Source organism: Macrobrachium nipponense, chromosome 47, assembly GCF_015104395.2.
Source record: "Macrobrachium nipponense isolate FS-2020 chromosome 47, ASM1510439v2, whole genome shotgun sequence".
Lineage (NCBI taxonomy): Eukaryota > Metazoa > Arthropoda > Malacostraca > Decapoda > Palaemonidae > Macrobrachium > Macrobrachium nipponense.
In genome coordinates this window covers 30754524-30777484 of record NC_087222.1, presented here as the reverse complement: position 1 = coordinate 30777484, position 22961 = coordinate 30754524, and the positions used below count along the sequence as shown (strand labels likewise).

The 22961-nt window shown below is 39.3% G+C and overlaps 1 protein-coding gene across 1 annotated transcript in view; it reads right to left on the bottom strand.

Annotated features, from left to right (window-relative positions):
- LOC135204831 (facilitated trehalose transporter Tret1-like) overlaps nucleotides 1–21874 on the bottom strand; it is a 32138-nt gene extending 10264 nt beyond the window's left edge. The window contains exons 1-2 of the mRNA XM_064235036.1: nucleotides 21142–21874; nucleotides 6986–7121 (exon numbers count right to left, since the gene is read on the bottom strand). Coding sequence (XP_064091106.1) covers nucleotides 6986–7121; nucleotides 21142–21330 — 325 coding nt within the window. The 5' untranslated portion in view covers nucleotides 21331–21874. The remainder of the gene's footprint in view (nucleotides 1–6985; nucleotides 7122–21141) is intronic.
- Between the last annotated feature and the right edge of the window lie 1087 nt (nucleotides 21875–22961).

Here is a 22961-nt window from a genome sequence, read left to right as displayed (position 1 = left end):
ATATACTTGTAATGGTACAGGGACTTTATGGACACCCAGTATTTGTGAGGCTAAAAAGAAGGAAAAAAACGTGTAGTAGAACTTTGAGTTTTAACACCGAAAACTTAGTTTTGCTAAGCACTTTTGCTGATACAATTAGCGTTTGGACGCCCTAATGAAATTCATAAATAAACTTCTTATTACATAAAATATGCGTCATACCAAACAGCATTTTTAAGTGTACTTTTAATTTCACGGACATAAAAATGATTCATTTTGGTCAGGACCAAATTAAAATGCTTACGGGAATTTAATTACTAGAAAAAAAAGAGCAAAACCACTTGGAAGTAAGTGTTAGAATATGTAAAATACTATGCAGAAATGGAATATACACCACAAAATCATCTTAGCGCTTAAAAAAATGTCAAAATATTTTCATATTTACATGATGTTCTGGTGTAATAGTTTCAACACCCATCAGGTTGGTGCACGTAATTTCGTCTCAATTTTTTTTTGTCTTTTGCATTCACCGTAATTATTATATAATATAAGTTTAATCAAAACACAGTAATATGTTTAACTATCGAACGAGTCATTGAGAAAATCACCACTATTATTATTAAAATAATTTCTATCTCGGATAATTGCATAAAAAAGTGCTATCTGGCAACTTTATACGAAATGCGTGAGGCCAGTTCAGAGCCAATACCGTATTATCCCTTTTCTGCTTTATTTTGACGTTTGATTTTGATGTTGTAGCAATATTATGTTATTAATTCGAAGCATTTTAGTGTTATACTCTCAAAGCTAGCGGTATTTGTAGGTAATGCTATTCATTATGAGTGTCGGTTGTAAACATAGGTCTATGAAAGTTCAGAATAGCTATCAACATAACAATAGTGACTTACGTCAAATGAACGAAAGCTTTCATGAATGACAGTATGAAGAATTATTCTTTGTGCATTTTACCAACTAATACAAAATAATAATTGTTTTCGGTGAAGTGAGATAAAGAAAATTGGACTACCTCTGTAAACGGCTCTCTCTCTCTCTCTCTCTCTCTCTCTCTCTCTCTCTCTCTCTCTCTCTCTCTCTCTCTCTCTCTCTGTGAGTCTGTATCATGTTCGTGGATGGTTTTTGCTTCACTTAGGAGCTTATTATGTCTTTGAATTTAGATAGCAACGTCGTTAGGAGCTTCAAGCCAGAGCGTATCAACGTCCGGCTGATCTTGGTGAACATAACTATAAAAGAAAAAGAAAAAAAAATCATTCTAGTGCAATGGCGTCTTGCACTTCAGTGCAACTTATTGACATAATTCCGTCTCTCTGTCGTCGCACTGATGTTGTTGATGATGATGTTGAAGTTGAGCTGCCAAGCAATGTTACTAAGCACAACTTAGCCAAATGTTAAACGATGCGAATGAAGTATCAGAGTCTACGAGTCTTTGACTTTTTATTTATTTATTTTTCTTTCACGTCCATGTGTGACGTCATAAGCATGGAGGCGAGATTATGGAAACTATTTCCTTTTCAAGTGCGTTATTCGATGGCTATTATGAGGTATACATCTTGTTTGTTCGTTATTTTAATCTCGGAGACTATTACCAGATATTACGCGTCGTAATCGCGCTTAAATTTTGGTTTCAGTTGTAAATTTAAATTTTTTTTCAAAATGTTTCGTACTTTTTTTCCAAAATGGTTCATCTCCTTAGTCTCATACGACGCCATCTTAATGATTAATATTGTACAGAATAAAAGAAAAAAATAAGAAAAATCTCGTATCTTTACGTGTATCGAAACTATAGTGGGGTGGCTGGTATTCAAACTTCAGCGGAGGGGGGGGGGGGGTTTGGCCAAGATATTATTTGGGGGGGGGGGTGCGCGCCAAAGAAAATAAGTAATAATAATTTTGTTAAAACCTGCATTTTAAATAATAACTTCAATAATTGTCAATTCATTTTCAAGAGCCATTTTTCTTATAAACAACTGCAACAATCTCTCTAGCTCTCTTTTTCTCTCCGAGAGACCAAAGAATTATTTCGGGTGGGCGTTCGTGTGACCACATTGTTGTTAGTCTTGGCGCGTGAATCCTGTTGGAGCCTTAATAGAATTTGGCAAATTCTACCCACAAGGAGCCATTTTTCTTATTAACAATTGTAACAAGCTCTCTCTCTCTCTCGCTCTCTCTCTCTCTCTCTCTCTCTCTCTCAGGAAAACCGGTATGCAGGCACGAGCCTTGTAAATGGGGATCTGGATGAAACCAGTTTTTTCTTTTTTCTTTTTTATTTTGAGGTGAATTCTTTATAATTAGCGATGTGATGATTAGTTAAACATTTATTTACGGCTCGTCTCCATCTTGTCTGTAGCCCACTGCAGTCGAATATGCGTCAGGTACGTAATTATTCGCTTAGGTAAAATGCGGACAAGGGAACGTGAGCATTCTGATCGAATTAGTCTATAAAAAAAGATGAGTTTCTCTGTAGTTTGAGCAGAATAAAGTTGGAAAATGGGTAAAAATTAACATTGGAAGCTTCTTTTTTATAATTCCAGTGACAAGAAAGAGAGAGAGAGAGAGAGAGGAGAGAGAGAGAGAGAGAGCGAGAGAGGAGGAGAGAGAGAGAGAGAGAGAGAGAGAGAGAGAGAGAAATAAGTAGAAACACTTGATCTGGCAACACCGTTGCGTAAGGGTATATACGGTACGACCCTTAGCATAATCCCCAAGGAACCACAAGTCATGTAGTACTATAGGGTCCTGTGGAGGCGCCCTCAGGAATGGAATGGCTAGTCATCTTCGTCATGATTAAGAGAGGAATGATCTCCGATCTATTCATTATCTGACAGACAAAAGCCAAGAAGATGATGATGATAAAGATGAAGAACGAGAGACGAGAACTCCGGCTCCCTCGACGGAGCGGTCCATCTGTCTGGTGGTAACTCTTGACCTTCGGAGTCTCTCTAGACTTAAACTGCATTTGATTGGCATAGAAATATGAATAAAAGGAGGGTCGGGGATATTTTTAGACCCGGGGGGGGAGGGAATCTTGGGTTATTTGATCATTTCGCATGAGTGGATTCGCTGCTTCCTTAAACTTGAGAGTAGATAAGATGTTTGGGCAAGGACGTGGTATATAAGATAGTTAAGCAATTTAAAAAGGTGGTTACCAGTTCTGTTTGAATAGATAGGTCCTAACGCGAATATTTCATTCGCTAGGAATGTCGGATAAAATTTAACAGCAGATAAAAACCTTATTTACACGACCTTTCGCTCCACGTTCCACGAAAATAATAATCCTCTAAAAAAAATGCAAGTGATGCCGCGTCGCTAACAGCTGCCATGATGCCATGTTATACTCGGATTTTCCAACGTCTCGCGCGCACAAACACACACAAACAAACAAACAGAATCCATTACTTTCGTCGCCATCAAAATTAATGGCTAAGAAAGGCAGCGACGCTAACCACCCACGCAAACAAGATTGTGTTTGTGTGTGTTCATTTTGCCAAAGATGATTCAGATTTTAAAATGAAAGTACTTGGCAACTGCCGCTAAGCCAAGGGGAAAATGACGGGCGACATACGAGAAGGTTCCCTGCGGACGGACAGAATTCAAGTTCTGTCTCCCGAAACCGGTTTTAGCCCGACCGCCGAAGAATGAAGGGAAGAGGGGAATGTAGGAATTGGGAATGAAGGGAAGATGGCGTAGCATGAAAGAGGGGCAAACACGCACTGCTACAATTAATGGATATTCACTCTTGACTTTAGACTGATAGGCCTAAGGGTGTAGTTCTTAATTAACCTGTGGTATGCCGGGTACGAATCCTTTTAAACCTGTGGGTACGAGACATGATAGTTAATATGGTACAGTATATTTTACTATATATTTTCATATATTCGAACCATATTTACACTGGATGGAGGTACGAGCGCTGATGAAAAAAGAGAAAAAAAAAGGCTAAGGTGATATCTCCCACTAAAGTAAATGTACTTAAATATCTCCCCTTCCATTACAAGTGATGTTATTGCTACTTATTGATAAGTGGCTCGATTTGACCTCGGGTCAAGTCAGGGAATTTAGAGGATTATATTTTAATGAGTGGTTGATGCAGAAAAATACAGTTATCAGCGCGTGTAAAAATGACGCGGGAAACGAGATGTTTACGGGCGTCGTTCACTGCGAAAATGGCTACAAAAAAATGGGGGTTTCCTCTTTGAATTGCATTAAATAATAACCCTACGACATTTCACATTTATTTCTTATATAATATTTAATGAGGCTTCGTTTAATTCTGTACATTAAACAGATTCAAGTCTAATGCAACCATAATTTTTCTGGGTGACTACATCGAGCGTCTCCGACATACAGGGTGTCCATAAAGTCCAAGTACCATTCTGAGCAATAAATACTTGTGATGGTACTGAGGCTTTATGGACACCACCCTGTACTTCAGTTTATACGACTCACGGCGTTAATAGTCTTTAAATGATTCACCAAAACTATGAGAGCATACATGCATTCATACGTATGTGTGTGTGTGTGTGCAATGCCCGCCCGCACGCGCGCGTCTATGCTTGTTTTAAAAGATATTACTATGGTCGTTGAACTGCCAATGAAAAACTAGGCACGAAGAGGCGCGCGCGCACGCGAGAGAGAGAGAGAGAGAGAGAGAGAGAGAGAGAGAGAGACTTAGAGTGCTCAGAGAGAGAGAGAGAGAGGAGGCGCCAGTGGGGGGAATATTTGCGGCTCCGTGCTTTAGCGGGATGGCGCCACAGGACGACAGTAAAAGAACGGGTTTTAAAATCAACTTGAGTATATGCACCTTCGACATTTTGTCTCTCTCTCTTATCTAGAGGTCACTGGCTGGCTACTCCAACCCCCCTAGTTCCTCGTGCTCCTATTAGTATTATTATTATTACTACTCCTATTATTATTATTATTATTATTATTATTATTATTATTATTATTATTATTAGAAAAATGGCTCGACATGATTGTTACGAAATAATACAATGAGAGAGCATTGATATCTAAAATTTATAAGTGCTTTAATTTACATTTAATGGTAGTTGGTGTCAATAGACGTGGTATAATACTATATATATATATATATATATATATATATATATATATATATATATATATATACACTCAGTAGTAATTATGCATAGCTACACATGAGTATACACACATTCACATATCAGTTATGCATACAGTCCCATTTTAGGCATACATAGTGTAGATATACACACATATACTTGTGTTATACAGACATCTGCTCATTATTCTGTGGAAAATACACATTCAAAAACTTTGACATAAGTATGGAAAGTGAATTGTATCACGATACATACCCCTTTATACATATATTTTTTTTTAAATCTTATTCCCCCCTCCCCCTAGCAACTCAACCCCCACCCCAGGACGTCAGATATATCCTCAAGATCTTCCCCTTAGCTGTGGTCCTGTGAAAACAGCAATGGGATGACGTCACAAAATGGAAGGTCAGCCTTTGCTGACATCAAGAAGAGGGGAGGGACTCTTAGTAGGCTGCACAGCAAGTCTTACCTGTCTTCAAGGTCCTTGAACAAGGAACATTCCCCCCAGCCTCCCTTCCCCCAAATCTTCTCCCCCTTCCCTTTGAAAAAAATAAATTCACATGCATAAACAAGCAAGCAAGCAGTATGCGTTTGTTTGCAATGCCAGCTTGAACAGTTTATGCAATCATACAAACATTGTTGTCATTCTCTGTCGACGGTTTTCAAAAAAAATAAAGCTATATTATTTGAAGAATGTTTATTAAGCCTTATAGGATACAGTCATAGTCTAAATACAGTCTGACAGGCTTACAGTCGCAGTCTGGGTACAGTCTTACAGGCTATACATCGAATACAGTCATATACATTCCACCGTGAAGTGATGGGAGAGGAATATGTAGTTCTCAATGCAGGCTGAATGTATGCGTCACACCAGTAATTAAAAACATCTTTGCCCGCGCAGAAGGGTAGGTAGGTCTGTGTTGCGCATTCCCCAGGAGAGAGAGAGAGAGAGAGAGAGAGAGAGAGAGAGAGAGAGAGAGAGAGAGAGACGCAGCATTCAATTTCCTCAAGACTCAACTGAATTTTAAAATGATTTTCCAAATAACTCGACAAGTGATCGATCATTTGTTTACTAAAATGATATGACGTCCATTCAAGGACGTGATATACTTCCTACCATTATGACAAGTAGCTACGTATTTTAAGGGCTGCCGGAAGTAGTGGCCCTTCCTGGCATGAGGCCAATTAAATGTAGTAGGAGCTACGTAGATAATCGACATTTAGATTGCGCCTTTTAACACAGACGCGACTGTGTATATATATATATACTTTTAAGCACTTGTGAATTTGTATATTGATTATGAAACATGTTTTCGTACCTATGAAGGTCAACGTGGCTTAAAGAATGATGGATGAGGCGTTTGGGTTCAGGAGAAGCTGTACACTTGACGAAAACGACTTTGAGAGAGTGAATCCTATGAATCCTTAAAAGATGTAGAAAAACCTACAAGAAAATTATTTAAAAACGAATCGAATAACCAACTCGTCACAAAAAAAATGTAGAAAACCCTACAAGAAAATTATTTAAAAAGAAAAACCAGCCCAATTGCCATCTAGTCACTAAAAAAAATGTAGAAAAACCTACAAGAAAATTATTTAAAAAAAAAATTACCAACTGGTCACATTACCTAATCAAAGGATGTTCAAGTGAGAGCATTTCTCTCTCATTTTTTCTCTACTAAAAGTCACCTCGTTAAACTTTTATTTTTTATTTCATTCTGCATTCATTCCCGATCGTATATTCTCACTCACTCGAATTTTATCATTATTATTTTTCAATTCTCCATCCATTCTCGATCACATTCTCACTCTCTCGAATTTTATCATTATTATTATTTTCCAATTCTCCATCCGTTCTCGATCGTATTCTCCTCAGTCAGTCTCGAGTTGAGAATATCTCATCTGATACTCACCGATCCAGCCGGAATCCCTCGAATCTATGTAGTCGACTGATGTCTCATTCCTTAGCTGCTGTAACGTCAGGGACGAATAAGCCGTGATGAACCCGATGGACACCGACGATAGCGAGGCGAAGATGGCCGCCAGGATCTGCAACACACAGATTAGGACACGTGGGTGTTAGATATACGAGAAATTAGGACATGGGTGTTAGATATTCTTAGATATACAATAATTAGGTTGTAATACAGATTAGGACACGTGGGTGTTAAATGTAAGACAGATTAAGACATGTGGGTGTTAGATACAAGACAAATTAGGACATGGGTGTTAGACGTAAGGCAAATTAGGACATGGGTGTTAGATATTGTTAGATATAAGAGAAATTAGGACACATGATTGTTAGATATGAGACAAATTAGGACATGGGTGTTAGATATAAGAGAAATTAGGACATGGGTGTTAGATATTCTTAGATATACAAGAAATTAGGTTGTAAGACAGATTAGGACATGGGTGTTAGACGTAAGGCAAATTAGGACATGGGTGTTAGATATTGTTAGATATAAGAGAAATTAGGACATGAGACAAATCCGGACACATGGGTGTTAGACATAAGAGAAATTAGGACATGGGTTAGATATTGTTAGATATACGAGAAATTAGGATATAAGACAAATTAGGACACATGATTGTTAGATATGAGACAAATTAGGACATGGGTGTTAGATATTCGTAGATATACAAGAAATTAAGTTGTAAGACAGATTAGGACACCTGGGTGTTAGATGTACGAGAAATTAGGATATAAGAATTATACACATGATTGTTAGATATGTACATTTAGGACTGGGTGTTTAGATATGGAGAAATTAGGACATGAGTGTTAAATATTCTTAGATATACAAGAAATTAGGTTGTAAGACAGATTAGGACACGTGGGTGTTAGATGTACGAGAAATTAGGATATAAGACAGATTAGGACACACTTTTTGTTAGACGTACGAAAAATTAGGGCAAACGGGTGTTAGATATTAAGAGAAATTAGGATATAAGACATTAGGACACATGGGTGTTAATATAAGAGAAATTAGGACATGGGTGTTAGATATTCTTAGATATAGAAGAAATTAGGTTGTAAGACAAATTAGGACACGTGGGTGTTATAGTTATAGTGCAAATTAGGACATGTGTGGTAGAAATAAGACGAATTAGGACATGGGTTTTAGTCGGCGCTATGTACAATTTATGTAGTATTGCATTTACTAATCCTGTAAACTGTGGGTAATACTAGCTGCAACCCAAATCATTCCTTTTACTGTACCTCCCGGTTCCCGTTTCAGCGCTGAATGACCCCAAAGATCCCAGAGGTTGGCGCAGAATCACGTCTTTGAATGACTAGAGTCAGCTCCCTTCAGGAATGTGAAGATTCAGTCGAACTTATTATCGCAGTTATAGACTTAAGCAGGACATACTATTCACAGCAGATAAGGACATCAAGCAACGACGAAGAAGAATGTGAATGAATGGAAAGAAAGACGCGTAAGAATAAAACGAGGTTCTAGTAACAGCGAAGAATCCGTGTCGACTTACACCTCTTCTTTTAAACCAGTATATAGTTGCGTCAACCAAGTTACCCTGACCAAGATCACACGCAGAGACTTATGTATATTTCGAAAGGAGGACTTAGTTTTTTTTTATAGAGATATTCACCTCAATATAGTTTTCATAATTCTAATTCAAGTTGAGTCTATGTTAAAGTGCTGGTTTTTCATATCCTATAATGTCCCGTCTTCTAGTATATAGACGCCAAAGTTTGGATAAATGGCAGGATTTTTTTTTTTCACAGATTTTATACTAAATATCAATCTCAAATGCCACGACTTTTTTTTTCACCGATTTTAAACTTTATATCAAGAATCTTCGAGACAGAAGGTGTTTACCAAACTCAGATTAGATTCAGTTCAGAATCGTCGAGAATAAAGACCATCCATGTTTTATAAACTGTCAACTTTGAAAAAAAAAACATTATGAATCATCTAGTGCTTTAGTTCTAAAGTTTATAAGACATTTTATATGTACAGTTTTATTTCTGTCTTTCTCGTATTGCTTCCACTGATGTTTTTTTCTTTTGTGTGTCATTGCTTCCCACAGTTTTAGGGTACAATGAATCAGACTTTCAAATCACACTAGCCGTCTTCACCTTCTATATATCTGTTGATTTCATATCTTACTGTGGATCTTTATCTTCAAACCAAACATTAGGTACGACATAATAGAAAGATCGCTGCAGATCTTACCTTTACCGATGTGTGGAAGATCACCACCTCAAAGTAAAAGTTTATTTACCCCGTTAAACAAGGTAGATAAATGATCAGGGGACATCCCCTCAAATGTATACACATCTGTTGCTTACTTTTCTGTAATGGAAAACTACTTTTCCTGTCTGCCCTCAGATCTTAAAAACTACAGGAGTTAGAGGGCAGCAAATTGGTATATTGATCATCTACCCTCCAGTCATCAAACGTACCAAATTGCAGCCCTCTAGCCTCAATAGTTTTAATTTTATTTAAGGTTGAATTTAGCCATGATCGTGCTTCTATGTAGGTGCCAATAACACAGACCACTAAGAGTTTCATTCAGAATCTTAGGATGTACAGAAAACTTGTTTCAAGTTTTGAACTAGGTAGAGTATGACCTCCCCCCATACTAGCAACCACATATTTTAGCGTAAATTCTTCAGATATAATGGGGTCTAGTCTTATTGCTATAAATAAGTGTAGCCTCTCCCTAACCTGTCTTATGTAAATGACTCTGGGTATGTTGACCTTGAAAGGGCAACACTTGGTACTTTCCTATTTCCGGTGTTGGAGCCACGGCCATATTCGTGTGCGTGTTTTCATGATGCTTAACTACTGTATCGTAACTAATGGAATATGGTGTGTGAATTACCTACTGATTGAGCTGTAATATATCTGCACCTGTTGACAGCACAGCATCTGTTTGTATGGTGTTTGTACGTTGCACGGAACCGTTAGTGGTTATTCAGCAACGGGACCAACGGCTTGACGTGACTTCCGAACCACGTCTAGGGTGAACTCCTGATCACCCTCGATACAGTGTGTATCACCCGAGATACACACTGCCTGAGCATACCTCAGGTGTTTAGCTGGGGGCCCAGACGGTTTATCTTCAGCGTGATGGGGTCTAAACTCCTCAGTTTCATTCAAATCTGTGAACAGAATTCCATGAATTTTGTTGCCGACGTCCCAACTAAAGCGAGGCTGTGTATCTACGCTCCGTATAGCTGGGCTAAAATAAATTTTTGCGAATGAGTCCTTATAACAGTGAAACATCTGTTATATCCCAGTGTGGCTTGGTTGACGTAAGCAGCGAAAGATGCCCGTGGAAGTCGGTCGACTGTGGTGGCCCACGTGACTCGCATCCCAAAGGACACATGAAAATACTGTTATGATTTCACGTGCATTGTGCATCTTGATGTTGGGCAGCCATTCGATCCGGCATGGGCAGCTATATATGTTGCAGGTTCACACCATGAGCGGTTAATACCCGCTCAAGCTATTCGGTAGCTTGACACGTGCATAGCAACTAACGATCTCAGGGTCACTGCGAGTCGAATTTGGATGTTGAAAAGGAACCATTCAAAAGTCCAGCTGTGTTAGAACGTCCAGTCTCTCTCTCTCTCTCTCTTGAGACTGTATGTTCCCACGGGCCGAGTGTAGACCAAAACAAAAATTCCTCAGAGCGTTTCCACTCGCCCATTGGAGGGGGCGAATCTGTGAATAGGGTTCGTAACTTCTTCTTCTTCCCCTAAACGAAACTGACTGAAGGAGTATTCACGAGCATTTAGGACGTCTCTCTCCTCTCGTCAACAAAAACACCTGTTATAAGGAATCATTACATCCTCAATTCGAGCCATTCGTTTTCAGACGTAGTCAAGAGAGGCTATAATAAGCCTTTTGCCGTTCCTATGTCTCCAGTAACAAGGTTACACTGGTGTCTCTTTTGGGGATCTTGCCTAGATAGTGACGACCCCCACCCCTCAAAGGGTTTTCGGGGGGTCGTTATAGAGGAGTCATATCTCTTTCGGGAGTCATTGTCTTCGTGATGTTGACAGTCTTTTGTTTGTTTTATGAGCTTGTACTGAACGCGCTGGGAAGGTGAGCACATGCTAGGAGAGGTCCCTTATTTTGAGTGAGCACTTGTCTATATTTTCATTTCCTACTTTATCAATATGACCAGGTCATTGTCTGCTCCTTATTCCCTAAGTCAGGTTCCCCTTTACACTATTTTAAAAAAAGATTTCCAAAAGCCAAGAAAGGCTGCCAAAGACGCGGATACATAGAGGGAGGAGTTCCCTAAGTCTAAGATAGATATTATCTGTATCCTTGGCGTTTTCGGGGCTAACGCCAACACCAACAACACCAGCATTGCACAACCCACTTGACCTCAGGTCGTAACAGGAAGTCGTCGACGGGAGACGTTACTTAATAACGCCTTGCACCTAGTTCCTGAGTCAGCCACCTTGACCTCCTAGACACACCGCCACCAGCAGCAGCAGCAGCAAGGGGAAGGGATGACCCCGGAAGACTCGTATAAAAAAAAATGAAAAATAAGATGTTTCTGTGGAAAAAGTTGACCTGAAATCAGTAGCGCAGATTCTGGTCAGCTGGTGACCTTCCCCTTGATCTCTCTCTCTCTCTCTCTTGGGGAATACTTAGGGGTTATTCCTCGAAGAGGTGATATCTGGTCAACATATATATAGGTACATCTGGTCCGAATCTGTACTGGTCCTCCCTTATAATCCCTGTGTGACTTGATATACACTTCAATCCATATATACATTCATACATACGTATACATACTGTATATTATAATTGAATACTGTACAGTATATATAAATCAGAACAGTATACTAACTCAACAAATATAAAAAAAAGAAGTCATATTTTGAAACCTACACTAATCCTCATCCATTTTTCTTAAATCTTCAAACGAGGAAATAATAATCTCGTAGACAACCTGAATATTTGGCAAAAGGCCTTCTTTAGCACAACCTTGAAAAAAATATCGCATCTACACCACTAAATCTCCACAGGAATTTAACTTCGCTTCAACCTTTTCAGATCCCAAACTCCTGAATTAAAAAAAAAAAAGGCGATTGAATCTGGCCCCAGATTCCTGTGGGAGTATCACAAGGCACCAGGGTCAATCCCGTGCCATTGGGTTCATCTCTGGGCAAAAAAGTAGAACTCCCTTGCACTGAGGTCTGCTACGAGCTCTCTCTCTCCCTCTCTCTCCTGCCAGTCCTTGATTTTTCAAGGGCTTGTCACTGCATAGTGGCCCTTTGTGGGCAAAATTTGGTCCTATACAGTTTCAGGAAGTTGTGGGGTCGTCTGGTCGACTCTGTCAATAAAGCGGTTTCTGTACCTCGTTTTGTGAGGGCTACGGCATTTCGGCTTCCTTACAGCATCCCAGAGTTTGGTAGAGAGGTTTTTAAGATCCACATTCTAAGTAAGATGCATGACTAATCAGATACATTTAGCACTCAGATTCTTAGAGCAACTTCTGTACAGAAAGTCAGATATTTAGAGCTGGAATCTAAACAGATACCTTTATAATTAGATTCCTAGAGCAACTTCTGTACAGAAAGTCAGATATTTAGAGCCGGAATCTGAACAGATACCTTTAGTAATCAGATTCCTAGAGCAACTTCTGTACAGAAAGTCAGATATTTAGAGCTGGAATCTGAACAGATACCTTTAGTAATCAGAGTCTTAGAGCAACTTCTGTACAGAAAGTCAGATATTTAGAGCTGGAATCTGAACAGATACCTTTAGTAATCAGATTCCTAGAGCAACTTCTGTACAGAAAGTCAGATATTTAGAGCTGGAATCTGAACAGATACCTTTAGTAATCAGATTCCTAGAGCAACTTCTGTACAGAAAGTCAGATATTTAGAGCTGGAATCTGAACACATACCTTTAGTAATCAGATTCCTAGAGAACTTCTGTACAGAAAGTCAGATATTTAGAGCAGGAATCAAAAGATAGCTTTAGTAATCAGATTCTTAGAAGCAACTTTTTCAGTTACTATGAAAGTTCAGGATATTTTAAGGAGCAGAAATCTAAAGATACCTTTAGTAATCAGATTCTTAGAGCAACTTCAGTACAGAAAGTCAGATATTCAGAGCAGGAATTTAAACAGATACCTTTAGCGATCAGACAGAAAGTCAGATATTCAGAGCTTGAATCTAAACAGATACATTTGGTAGATCAGATTCTGAGAGCCACATTCTAAGTAGCAAGTCAGATTTTCAGGGCCTGAATCTAAACAGATGCCTTTACGAATCAAATTCTTAGAATAACTTATGTGTAGATAGTCGTTTTAGAGCTAGAATCTAGAGTACATTGGTTAACCAGATTCTTAGAGCCACATTCTCAGTATAAAGTTGGATTCTTAGAGCAAGAATCTAAACAAGTGCATTGGTTAATCACATTCTTAGAGCCACATTTTAAGTAGAAAGTCAGATTCTTAGAGCAAGAATCTAAACAAGTGCATTGGTTAATCTTATTCTTAGAGACACATTTTAAGTAGAAAGTCAGATTCTTAGAGCAAGAAGCTAAACAAGAACATTGGTAACCACATTCTTAGAGCCCCATTCTCAGTAGAAAGTCAGATTCTTAGAGCAAGAAGCTAAACAAGAACATTGGTAATCACATTCTTAGAGCCACATTTTAAGTAGAAAGTCAGATTCTTAGAGCAAGAATCTAAACAAGTGCATTGGTTAATCACATTCTTAGAGCCACATTTTAAGTAGAAAGTCAGATTCTTAGAGCAAGAATCTAAACAAGTGCATTGGTTAATCTTATTCTTAGAGCCACATTTTAAGTAGAAAGTCAGATTCTTAGAGCAAGAAGCTAAACAAGAACATTGGTAACCACATTCTTAGAGCCCCATTCTCAGTAGAAAGTCAGATTCTTAGAGCAAGAAGCTAAACAAGAACATTGGTAATCACATTCTTAGAGCCACATTTTAAGTAGAAAGTCAGATTCTTAGAGCAAGAATCTAAACAAGTGCATTGGTTAATCTTATTCTTAGAGACACATTTTAAGTAGAAAGTCAGATTCTTAGAGCAAGAATCTAAACAAGTGCATTGGTCAATCACATTCTAAGAGCCACATTTCAAGTAGGAAATCAGCTCTTTAGAGCACGGATCTAAACAAATACAATTAATTATCAGATTCTTAGAGAAACACTCTAAATACAGTGAGACTAATAGAGGATGAATATAAGCAAATACGTCAGGTAATCACAGTGTCACAACTAGGAACTGAATAGGTAATATGCAGTCACACATTCTTGAAGCATGAACGTGCCAAGTGCACCTGGTATAGGCCATTCTTTGGGCAATAATAATAATAATAATATAATAACAATAACAAGGCGTGGTCCGACCTCCAGCTTACTCGAGCCGCGTGCTTAAAATCTGCAGTCTGATAGTGCATATTTTTTTTTTTACATTTTCATTGTAACAAATAAATCACAAATATCTAATCCTAAAATCCCTGTATCTTTAACATTTTTTTCCAGACCTTTTTAGGCTCTCCATAGACCTTTCCTAACCCCCCAAGAAGAACAACAGCGAAAACTACAACAACAAAGTTGTTTGAAGGCTTACTCCTCGAGTAAGCACTAATAATAATAATAATAATAATAATAATAATAATAATAATAATAATAATAATAATAATAATAATAATAATAATAATAATAATAATGGTTATATTGCTCATGCAGTATTCTGAAAATTTTTTATCACATCAAATTAGATAACCAAAATTATTATTATTATTATTATTATTATTATTATTATTATTATTATTATTATTATTATTATTATTCTGACCATCCTCAGAGGCATACAGTTTCATGTATTGAATCTTTAGAAGTGTGTAAGAACTCTCTCTCTCTTCACTAGATTAACTAACAATTGTATCAGTAACATTTAAATCATACATACATACAACATAACATACAATACATACATACATACATACGTATATACGTTCTAAGCATTTTTCTCAGTGATTGTAATACTAATATTTTTTGTAAGAGAAATTAACATTAAATTTTATATATATATAGATATATATATAATATATATATATAGAGAGAGAGAGAGAGAGGAGAGTAAAGAGAGAGAGGAGATAGAAGAGAGAGAGAGAGAGGAGTAGAGAGAGAGAGAGAGAGAGAGAGAGAGAGAATTACCTGAGATGAGCACCACTCTGTAGCAGTGATAATCTGATAGTACTATAATCAGACGACCAGTAGTTCTACTTGTAACCCACTTATCCCCTTTACTTTTTTATCTCTCTCTCTCTGCTAAAATCTTCGTGTAATTTTATTTATACATCTCGCGAAGTGTGTAGACTTCTAGGTATTTTGTTCCGTTTTCTAATCGGCTTGCTCGTTTTCTTTAAGGGGTGACTCCTCGAGCAGGGTTGGACTAGGATTCAGAGGAATGGTATATGACGCCAGCTCCCATTATAGATAAACAAATAAGTTTGTATATATAATGAATAAACGAGGGAAGAGGCCAGTATGTGAAAATATAGATGACTTTATATACACAAAGATATAATCACAGTCTTCAAATTGACGCCAATATGGTAAACTTAGGTCTAGTGTTCGACACCCGAGTTGGACTGGAGAATGAGTCTCTTCATGCTTCTGCTGACCTATGATGCTGTAAGGTTCTAACATATGTTGGAATAGTCACTGGGCTCGCAACTTCACCCTCCAAAAGCCTATATTATTCAAATGTGACCATTTAGACTAAATTCCTTCTTTGACCTCAAAGAGTCCCTTTGCAGACGTTCTTTTTCCCCTTGGCCCACTAACCCTACCCCTACCCCCTTCTGACCCTCACCTCTCTCTAAATGTTTCTGCAAGCACGCAAGCGCGCCTACAAACAGACGCGCTTTCGTGAAAGTAAGAATTTGGTTGAAGAGGACACCAGACGGGGCGGTATTAGTCTAGCACATGTGTTTGTGTGTGTGTGTGTGTGACTGCCAGCGTATTGCAGCACATACATACACGTGCGCACGCATACACACACACACACACGCGAGCTTCTTCTCTCTCTGTCTCTCACTCACATTCAAAAGCTAACGCGAACTATTAATGTATCTATAGAGCATTTCCTTTACAGGCAGGTTTCGTTAACATTAACACATTATCCCGATTTTGAAGTAGTTTCGGACGGTAGAGATCTGGCTGAAGGCTTCTTTGACTTCTCTCGTGGCTTCACTTAATATAATTAGCTTCATTCGTTCTAGATTATTGTGGGTTTTTTTTATCTTTTTTTATTTATTTTTCGCTGGGTTGCTCGGAACTCAAGTTTTGGAGTATCTGCCAAGATGCGCAAATCACTCTCGTACACACACTCGTATATATATTGTAATATATATATGCACAAATGTATATCTATATATATAAATGTATATATATATATATACATATATATATATATATATATATATATATATATATATATATATATATATATATATATGAGTACATGTCTCACATACAGTTACTTGTATGATAAAAGAACAGTAATTTTTTTTACATAAAAAGCTAAGCATAGCGTTCTTAAAGAGATGGAAGAGGTACTGAAATATCTGAGAGAGAGAGAGAGAGAGAGAGAGAGAGAGAGAAACCACAGCCTACCTGACAACGTTTAAAAAAATGGTCATTAACTTATACTAAGCCTAAAGTGAGTCCAGCGTAGCCTCCGCCATCATTAACGTTCTATCTCCAAAAGCTTATAGTGAGGGCCCGGATGTGGGGTTTGTTCAGGGGGGAGGGGGGGGGGGTTCAGGGGAGTGGTTTGGCCCCGGATATGTCGTAAAACCAGCTTCGATAACTCTTATCTCTCCCAAGGGTGTTTGAATTACCGCTGCTTTTCCCAGAACTTGACAAAGCACTCTCGGGTAGTTTGAGTCTAGCTCAAATGCGTCTTGTCGTCTGGTGTCCCACAGGGTACTCTTCTGAACCCTGTTAGTCTATAGCAGAATCTATAAGGCTTCCTATCCCGTTGGGGGGGGTAGTGCCATCAGTGAACCTCATTCAGTGCACTGTAGACATTGCTCAAGACCGTCATTGGTCCCAGTGCTTGACCTTCTGCTTAAAAATTCTACAGTGTATTCAATTCAGAATTCTCGTACTGTAATCCCTTTGATAACTGGTTATAGCTCGGGGCAAAGACCTGTGCTGGTATAAAGCCAGTTTAATCTGGACCAAATAACCAGTTATTTTTACTGGGACCACCATTTTCGACAGTTCGATAAGCCGTGTAAGGAATTGCGCTATTCATCGGGTACTACGCTCGCACTGCGCACAGCGCGCTTGCGCGCGTTTTTGCTAGCAGCAGGCAGGCAGGCAGGCAGGACTGCAAGCATGGCGCACCAGATAAGACAGAACAAACAATAAAAACGAGTTTGGCCCCCCGTAACGTCCAAACCCGTTTTGGGGGAGTGATGCTGGTCCAGCCACTCAAGGAGCTTATCTCCAGGGGCGTTGGTGCCCACCTAATACATATCTATCCTACCCACGACCCATATTAGGCCGAAGAGCGTGTTGTTGCTCTGCCGAGGGTATGATGGGGGAGGGAGTATCCTTGTCCTTCCCTCTCCATGCCTTCCCCATTCGTTAGCGCTGGATGCCCTGGGGCATCAGAAGTATAGAGGGTACGTTGCCCAGGTTCATATAGGGAGAAGTTGGGTGGAATGCAGAGAGACGCAGTTTGATATATAATGGACAGAGAAGCACTGATTAACATAGCTATAAAGAGAGAAAAACGTTGCCTAGAACGTATCTGTAATGCAATGACTCCCGTAAGGAGGGTCAGTGCACGTCACGCGGTGCACTGTAGGCATTACTTATGGCTTTAAGTAGCGTGCACTTTTTCTCCCTAGATTTACAAACACGAGCCAGCACCGACATCGCACGCTTAAGAGTGTTATGACTAGTACTATGAACGGCGTAAGAAGCTCCATGGAACACCGCGTTTAGTACTATCCCCTCGGGGAAGAGGAAGAAGATGAGAGAGAGAGAGAGAGAGAGAGACTCCAGAACCCAGCATCCAGGGCTTATATCCAGGGAGAACTGGATTTTCGGTTCAATACGCTACACGCCGTCGAGGTCGATTTATAAAGTAATGAATGCGAAGATTGTTCCAGAGAGAGAGAGAGAGAGAGAGAGAGAGAAAAGAGAGAGATTATTCCATGCCAGTTTACTGCCACGTCGGCCTATCGCTTTTTCTTTTTTTAACCCAGAACCCAGACTGGACTTCATAAAGAAATCTAGCCCGTGACAATATATCCAGGTAGCAGTTTTCGCTCAGAAATTCGACCTTCATCGATCCATTGCCAGTTTTATTCGAGAGAATCAGCTTCGACATTTTGTTTATTATTTGTTTACCATAAAGATAATAAAAAAACATCGATATTTGTTCAGTAACGTCTCACAATCACCAAAGACCGCTTCCTGTTTACGATAAACGAGATGGAATGTCATAACAGAATTTAAAAATATATCTAAAAAAAAAACAATTACGTAGATTGCGCGCACGGATTGGACCTTGACATAATAGGTGACCCTGTGCGCGCGCAGGTGAGCGTGTTTGTGACAGATCAGTGCATGGTCTGGACGCACCCCAAGAGATAGTGACTAGGTACACATGGACAATAATTTTAGGGCAGCTAATTCATCTTCTTACTTGATCTGTTTCATAATATCTTTGAACACTTTCCACCAACAAGAACAACAATAACAACAACAACAACAACAACTAATCCTGTTTGTGTTGTGAAACCATTTTCAGTTGGAAATAAATTTGAAACTGCTTCCAGTACTATAACCTAAACGTAAAGTAAAATATATTCCAGTTGGGAAGATCTGTGGTGGATTCCATAGAATGTTTATGCATTAAAAACTATGGCATTCGAAATATGTTTCATTGAGAGAACTTCAGTACGAAAAACTTCATTTGAAACTGAACAATTATGAAACTATATTTCAGAAGAAAACTGAACAATTATGAAACTATATTTCAGAAGAAAACTGAACAATTATGAAACTATATTTCAGAAGAAAACTGAATAATTATAAAACTAAATTTCAGAAGAAAAACTGTTCTGAATGGGGATAATTATTTCATAGTGATACTGGTTTATTTACGAGAAACTGTGAAGTCCTTAGGAAAATATATATATATATATATATATATATATATATATATAGATATATAATATATATATATATAATTAATTTTGACTTTTGTCCATAAAAACTAGACGTGAAACATGTCTTGATCATGAAATAACTTGATATTGGAAGAAAACAAAAAAACCAGAAAAGTTACATCAGGAACCACAACTCGATGACAGAACGTTCAAGGAATGCAATCCATTATTCTGTCCAATCGATTTATATATCCTCCTCCTGATCTATCCCAAACTGGCTCCAGTTCAGCAATTAATTAAAAAATGAAGACCCTAGAGAGGCGACGCGTTCGAGGGGAATTATACTTTAACGTGAACTTCCTCAAGACTATGTCCTTAGCCGAGACCAAAGTATTGTTTACTTTATTTATAACTCTGTCTCAGAAGAGGCCAATGGTGGTGAAGTAGGCAAAGAGTTTGGCAGAATCCGAAATACTCACGGCTTTATTTATCTCCCGGGAACGGCGGTTCACACAGAGGGAGAAGGAGGGAGAGAGAAAGAGCGAGAGAGAGAGAGAGAGAGAGAGAGAGAGAGAGAGAGATTAAGTTTAGGAGCTCAAAACTGTTAGCTGAGAAACCTTGAGTTCTCGAGAATGTGTCGCATATCTCATTAGAAATCGAATTGTTTCACAGTTTGCGGGCTGCGAGAGAGAGAGAGAGGGGGGGAGAGAGAGTTACAAGGCTTAGGATGTCTCAAAGACTTGTTGGAGACATCCATTTCTTCATTATCATTCTCAACCACTATAATAAGTTCTTATCAGCAAGCAATCATTTGTGGAAGCCGCCCACTTTTGAAAGCAGTTTATTACCTCCAGAGATTTGACGAATCTCCCAAGACTATAAAAAAAGTTCCTTGTATCTATTAAAAAAATCTATATCCTTCTAGAACCTCTAGGGCACTTAAATAATTGAAAAATGTCCAATTTACAGTCTCTGCAGAGTTCGGTGCGAGCTCAGCCAAGTAAGCAATGACTTTGAGCTCAGCCAAGCAAGCAATGACTCTAAGCTCAGCCAAGGAAGCAATTACTCTGAGCTCAGCCAAGTTAGCAATGACTTTGAGCTCAGCCAAGCAATAAGGTACTCTAAGCTCAGCCAAGGAAGCTATTACTCTTGAGCTCAGCCAAGTTAGCAATGACTGAGCTCAGCCAAGCAAGCAATGACTCTGAGCTCGGCCAAGTTAGCAATGACTGAGCTCAGCCAAGCAAGCAGTTACTCTAAGCTCAGCCAAGTGAGCAATGACTCTGAGCTCAGCCAAGCAAGCAGTATCTCTAAGCTCAGCCAAGCAAACAGTATCTCTAAGCTCAGCCAAGGAAGCAATGACTCTGAGCTCAGCCAAGCAAGCAGTTACTCTAAGCTCAGCCAATCAAGCAATGACTCTGAGCTCAGCCAGGCAAGCAATGAATCCTCCCAGCGTAGATAGAAAAGATATGTTGAATAACTGTACGTAAATCTTAAGTCATGATACGCTAAATAAATGAGAAGAGTGCGTGAATAATCAGGCGAAGGTATGAGTCAACCATGAACCAGGGACGGACGATGAATATACGTGAATAACTCTACGTGGAACTGATTAAAATTAATTAAAAAAAACCGTGATGAGCAGAGTATTAGTGGTCATTTTCCAACCAACATGACGGTGCATAGCTGACAGAAACAAGATGAGGAGGAATAACTATAATCTAATAATAAATATAAAATAACAACGTCCTTGCTTGGTATTGGGGTATGCATGACAAAATAATGATATATAGACATACATATTCATATAGATACCAACAGGGAACAAGCAATTTACTGATAGAAATATATATAACAGATGACTTTTGACTTAGCCACAAATAACTGCTGGAAAACCCTACCTGTTTGGTCACTGCGAAGCAGGCTCCTCTATCACGCCCATCTCGCGCCCTACCCAGCTCCTGGGCGGCCAATTTGTGATTGGGCGTCTGGACGATAGACACCTTTAGACCCCCGAAATCGTCGTCATTCTCGAGGAGCTCGGCACATTCTTCCCCCGACCCCTTCTCTCCGTATTCTATAGGGGACATGATCTGGACCTTATAGGCAGAGCAGTTGGACAGACCAGAGAATTCTCTCAACTTTTTTTTTCCCAATTTTTGTAGAGTTAAAGGCACCCAAGACCGCTATTTCTCGTTGCAAACAATACGTCTAAGCTAGCTTGACCATTTGGACGTGATATCCCCCCAAAAAATGAAATGTGAAATCCCTTGACAATTTGTATCAGTGTAAAGTCAAAATGAAATCCCTTGACGATTTGTGTTAGAAACAAAGACAGGCCGGCATTAATATATATTTTTATATTTCAAAATAGAAACCGTTGTGCGTGTGATTTATTATAAAATATGTGGACTTTTGAGAATGAAGAGCGAAAGACTAGAATTTTAGTAACGCTTCGTGCAACAAGTTTGAAAGACTGTCTATATACTGTGATGGAAAAAAAGAAAAATGAAATGTTGCACGAGGGAGCGTCGTATCGAGCGCACTTGTCACTTGGCTGCTCCGAACCACACTGCCTGCACGTCTATAAGGGGAGTCATGTCTTCGCCTCGCCTCCTCCTCCTCCTCCTCCTCCCCCCTCCTCCAACCCCTCACCCCTCATCCTCGTCCTCCTCCTCCTCCTCCACCTCCTCAACCAGCCGCAGTCGAAGAGTGCAGAGTATATTCTACTACTACGACTGGCCCCCAATTCCCTACACCATACGATCAGGACCCGGTTGGCATAGGACGCCCTCAATCACCTTCATGGCCAGGACTCTGCGTAAGACGCCCCCTCCCCTTCCCCCCCCCCACCCCGGGAGGAAAGGGGTTGTGGAACTGCTGGGGGCGTGTGCGTCCTAGGGACGTCGCTTCAGACAAAAAAGACGTATAGTATATACGCGTCAGTTTCCCTTCGTAGTAACACCACCATAAGCATGGCCCTCCTTGCCAGACTACTGGTGTCCCAAAACAAACAAATTAATTCCTCTCTCCCTCTCTCTCTCTCTCTCTCTCTCTCTCTCTCTCTCCCTCTCTCTCTCTCTCTCTCTCTCTCTCATCTCTCAGTGTGTCGGAGAGGGAGCGACAGCAGCCGTATCGCCTTGTCGCCTATCTTAACATAATAGGCTACGAAAGTCTGCTTCTGCCGCTCCAATTTTGAAACTACCACCCGAGTTAGACCGAAGTCAGTGGCACTAAGGAGCAAAGTATATAGGTTTTACTTCTCTCTCTCTCTCTCTCTCTCTCTCATACGCACGGAACTTGCTAAGCATATTAGTAGTCTATACTACCCTGTGTGGCTATTCTCTTCTATAGGTTTATTTTCTTCTGTAGGACTTGTTACTTCTTCAGGCCTAGTTTCTTCTATGACTAGTTCCTATGAACTAAGATATGAATATGTACATGTATTACTATATATATATATATATAGATATATATATATATATATGATATATATATATATAGATATAGAGAGAGAGAGGAGAGAGAGAGGAGAGAGAGAGAGAGAGAGAAAGATAGAGAGAGAGAGAGAGAGAGAGAGAGAGAATGTCCCAAATCTCCTTAACGGCAAGGGACACCATTTCAGATAGTCTATTTTCTTCTATAGGTCTAGTTTCTTCTACAGGACTTGTTCCTTTAATGAACTAAGATACAAATATGCACCTGTATTCATAGAGAGAGA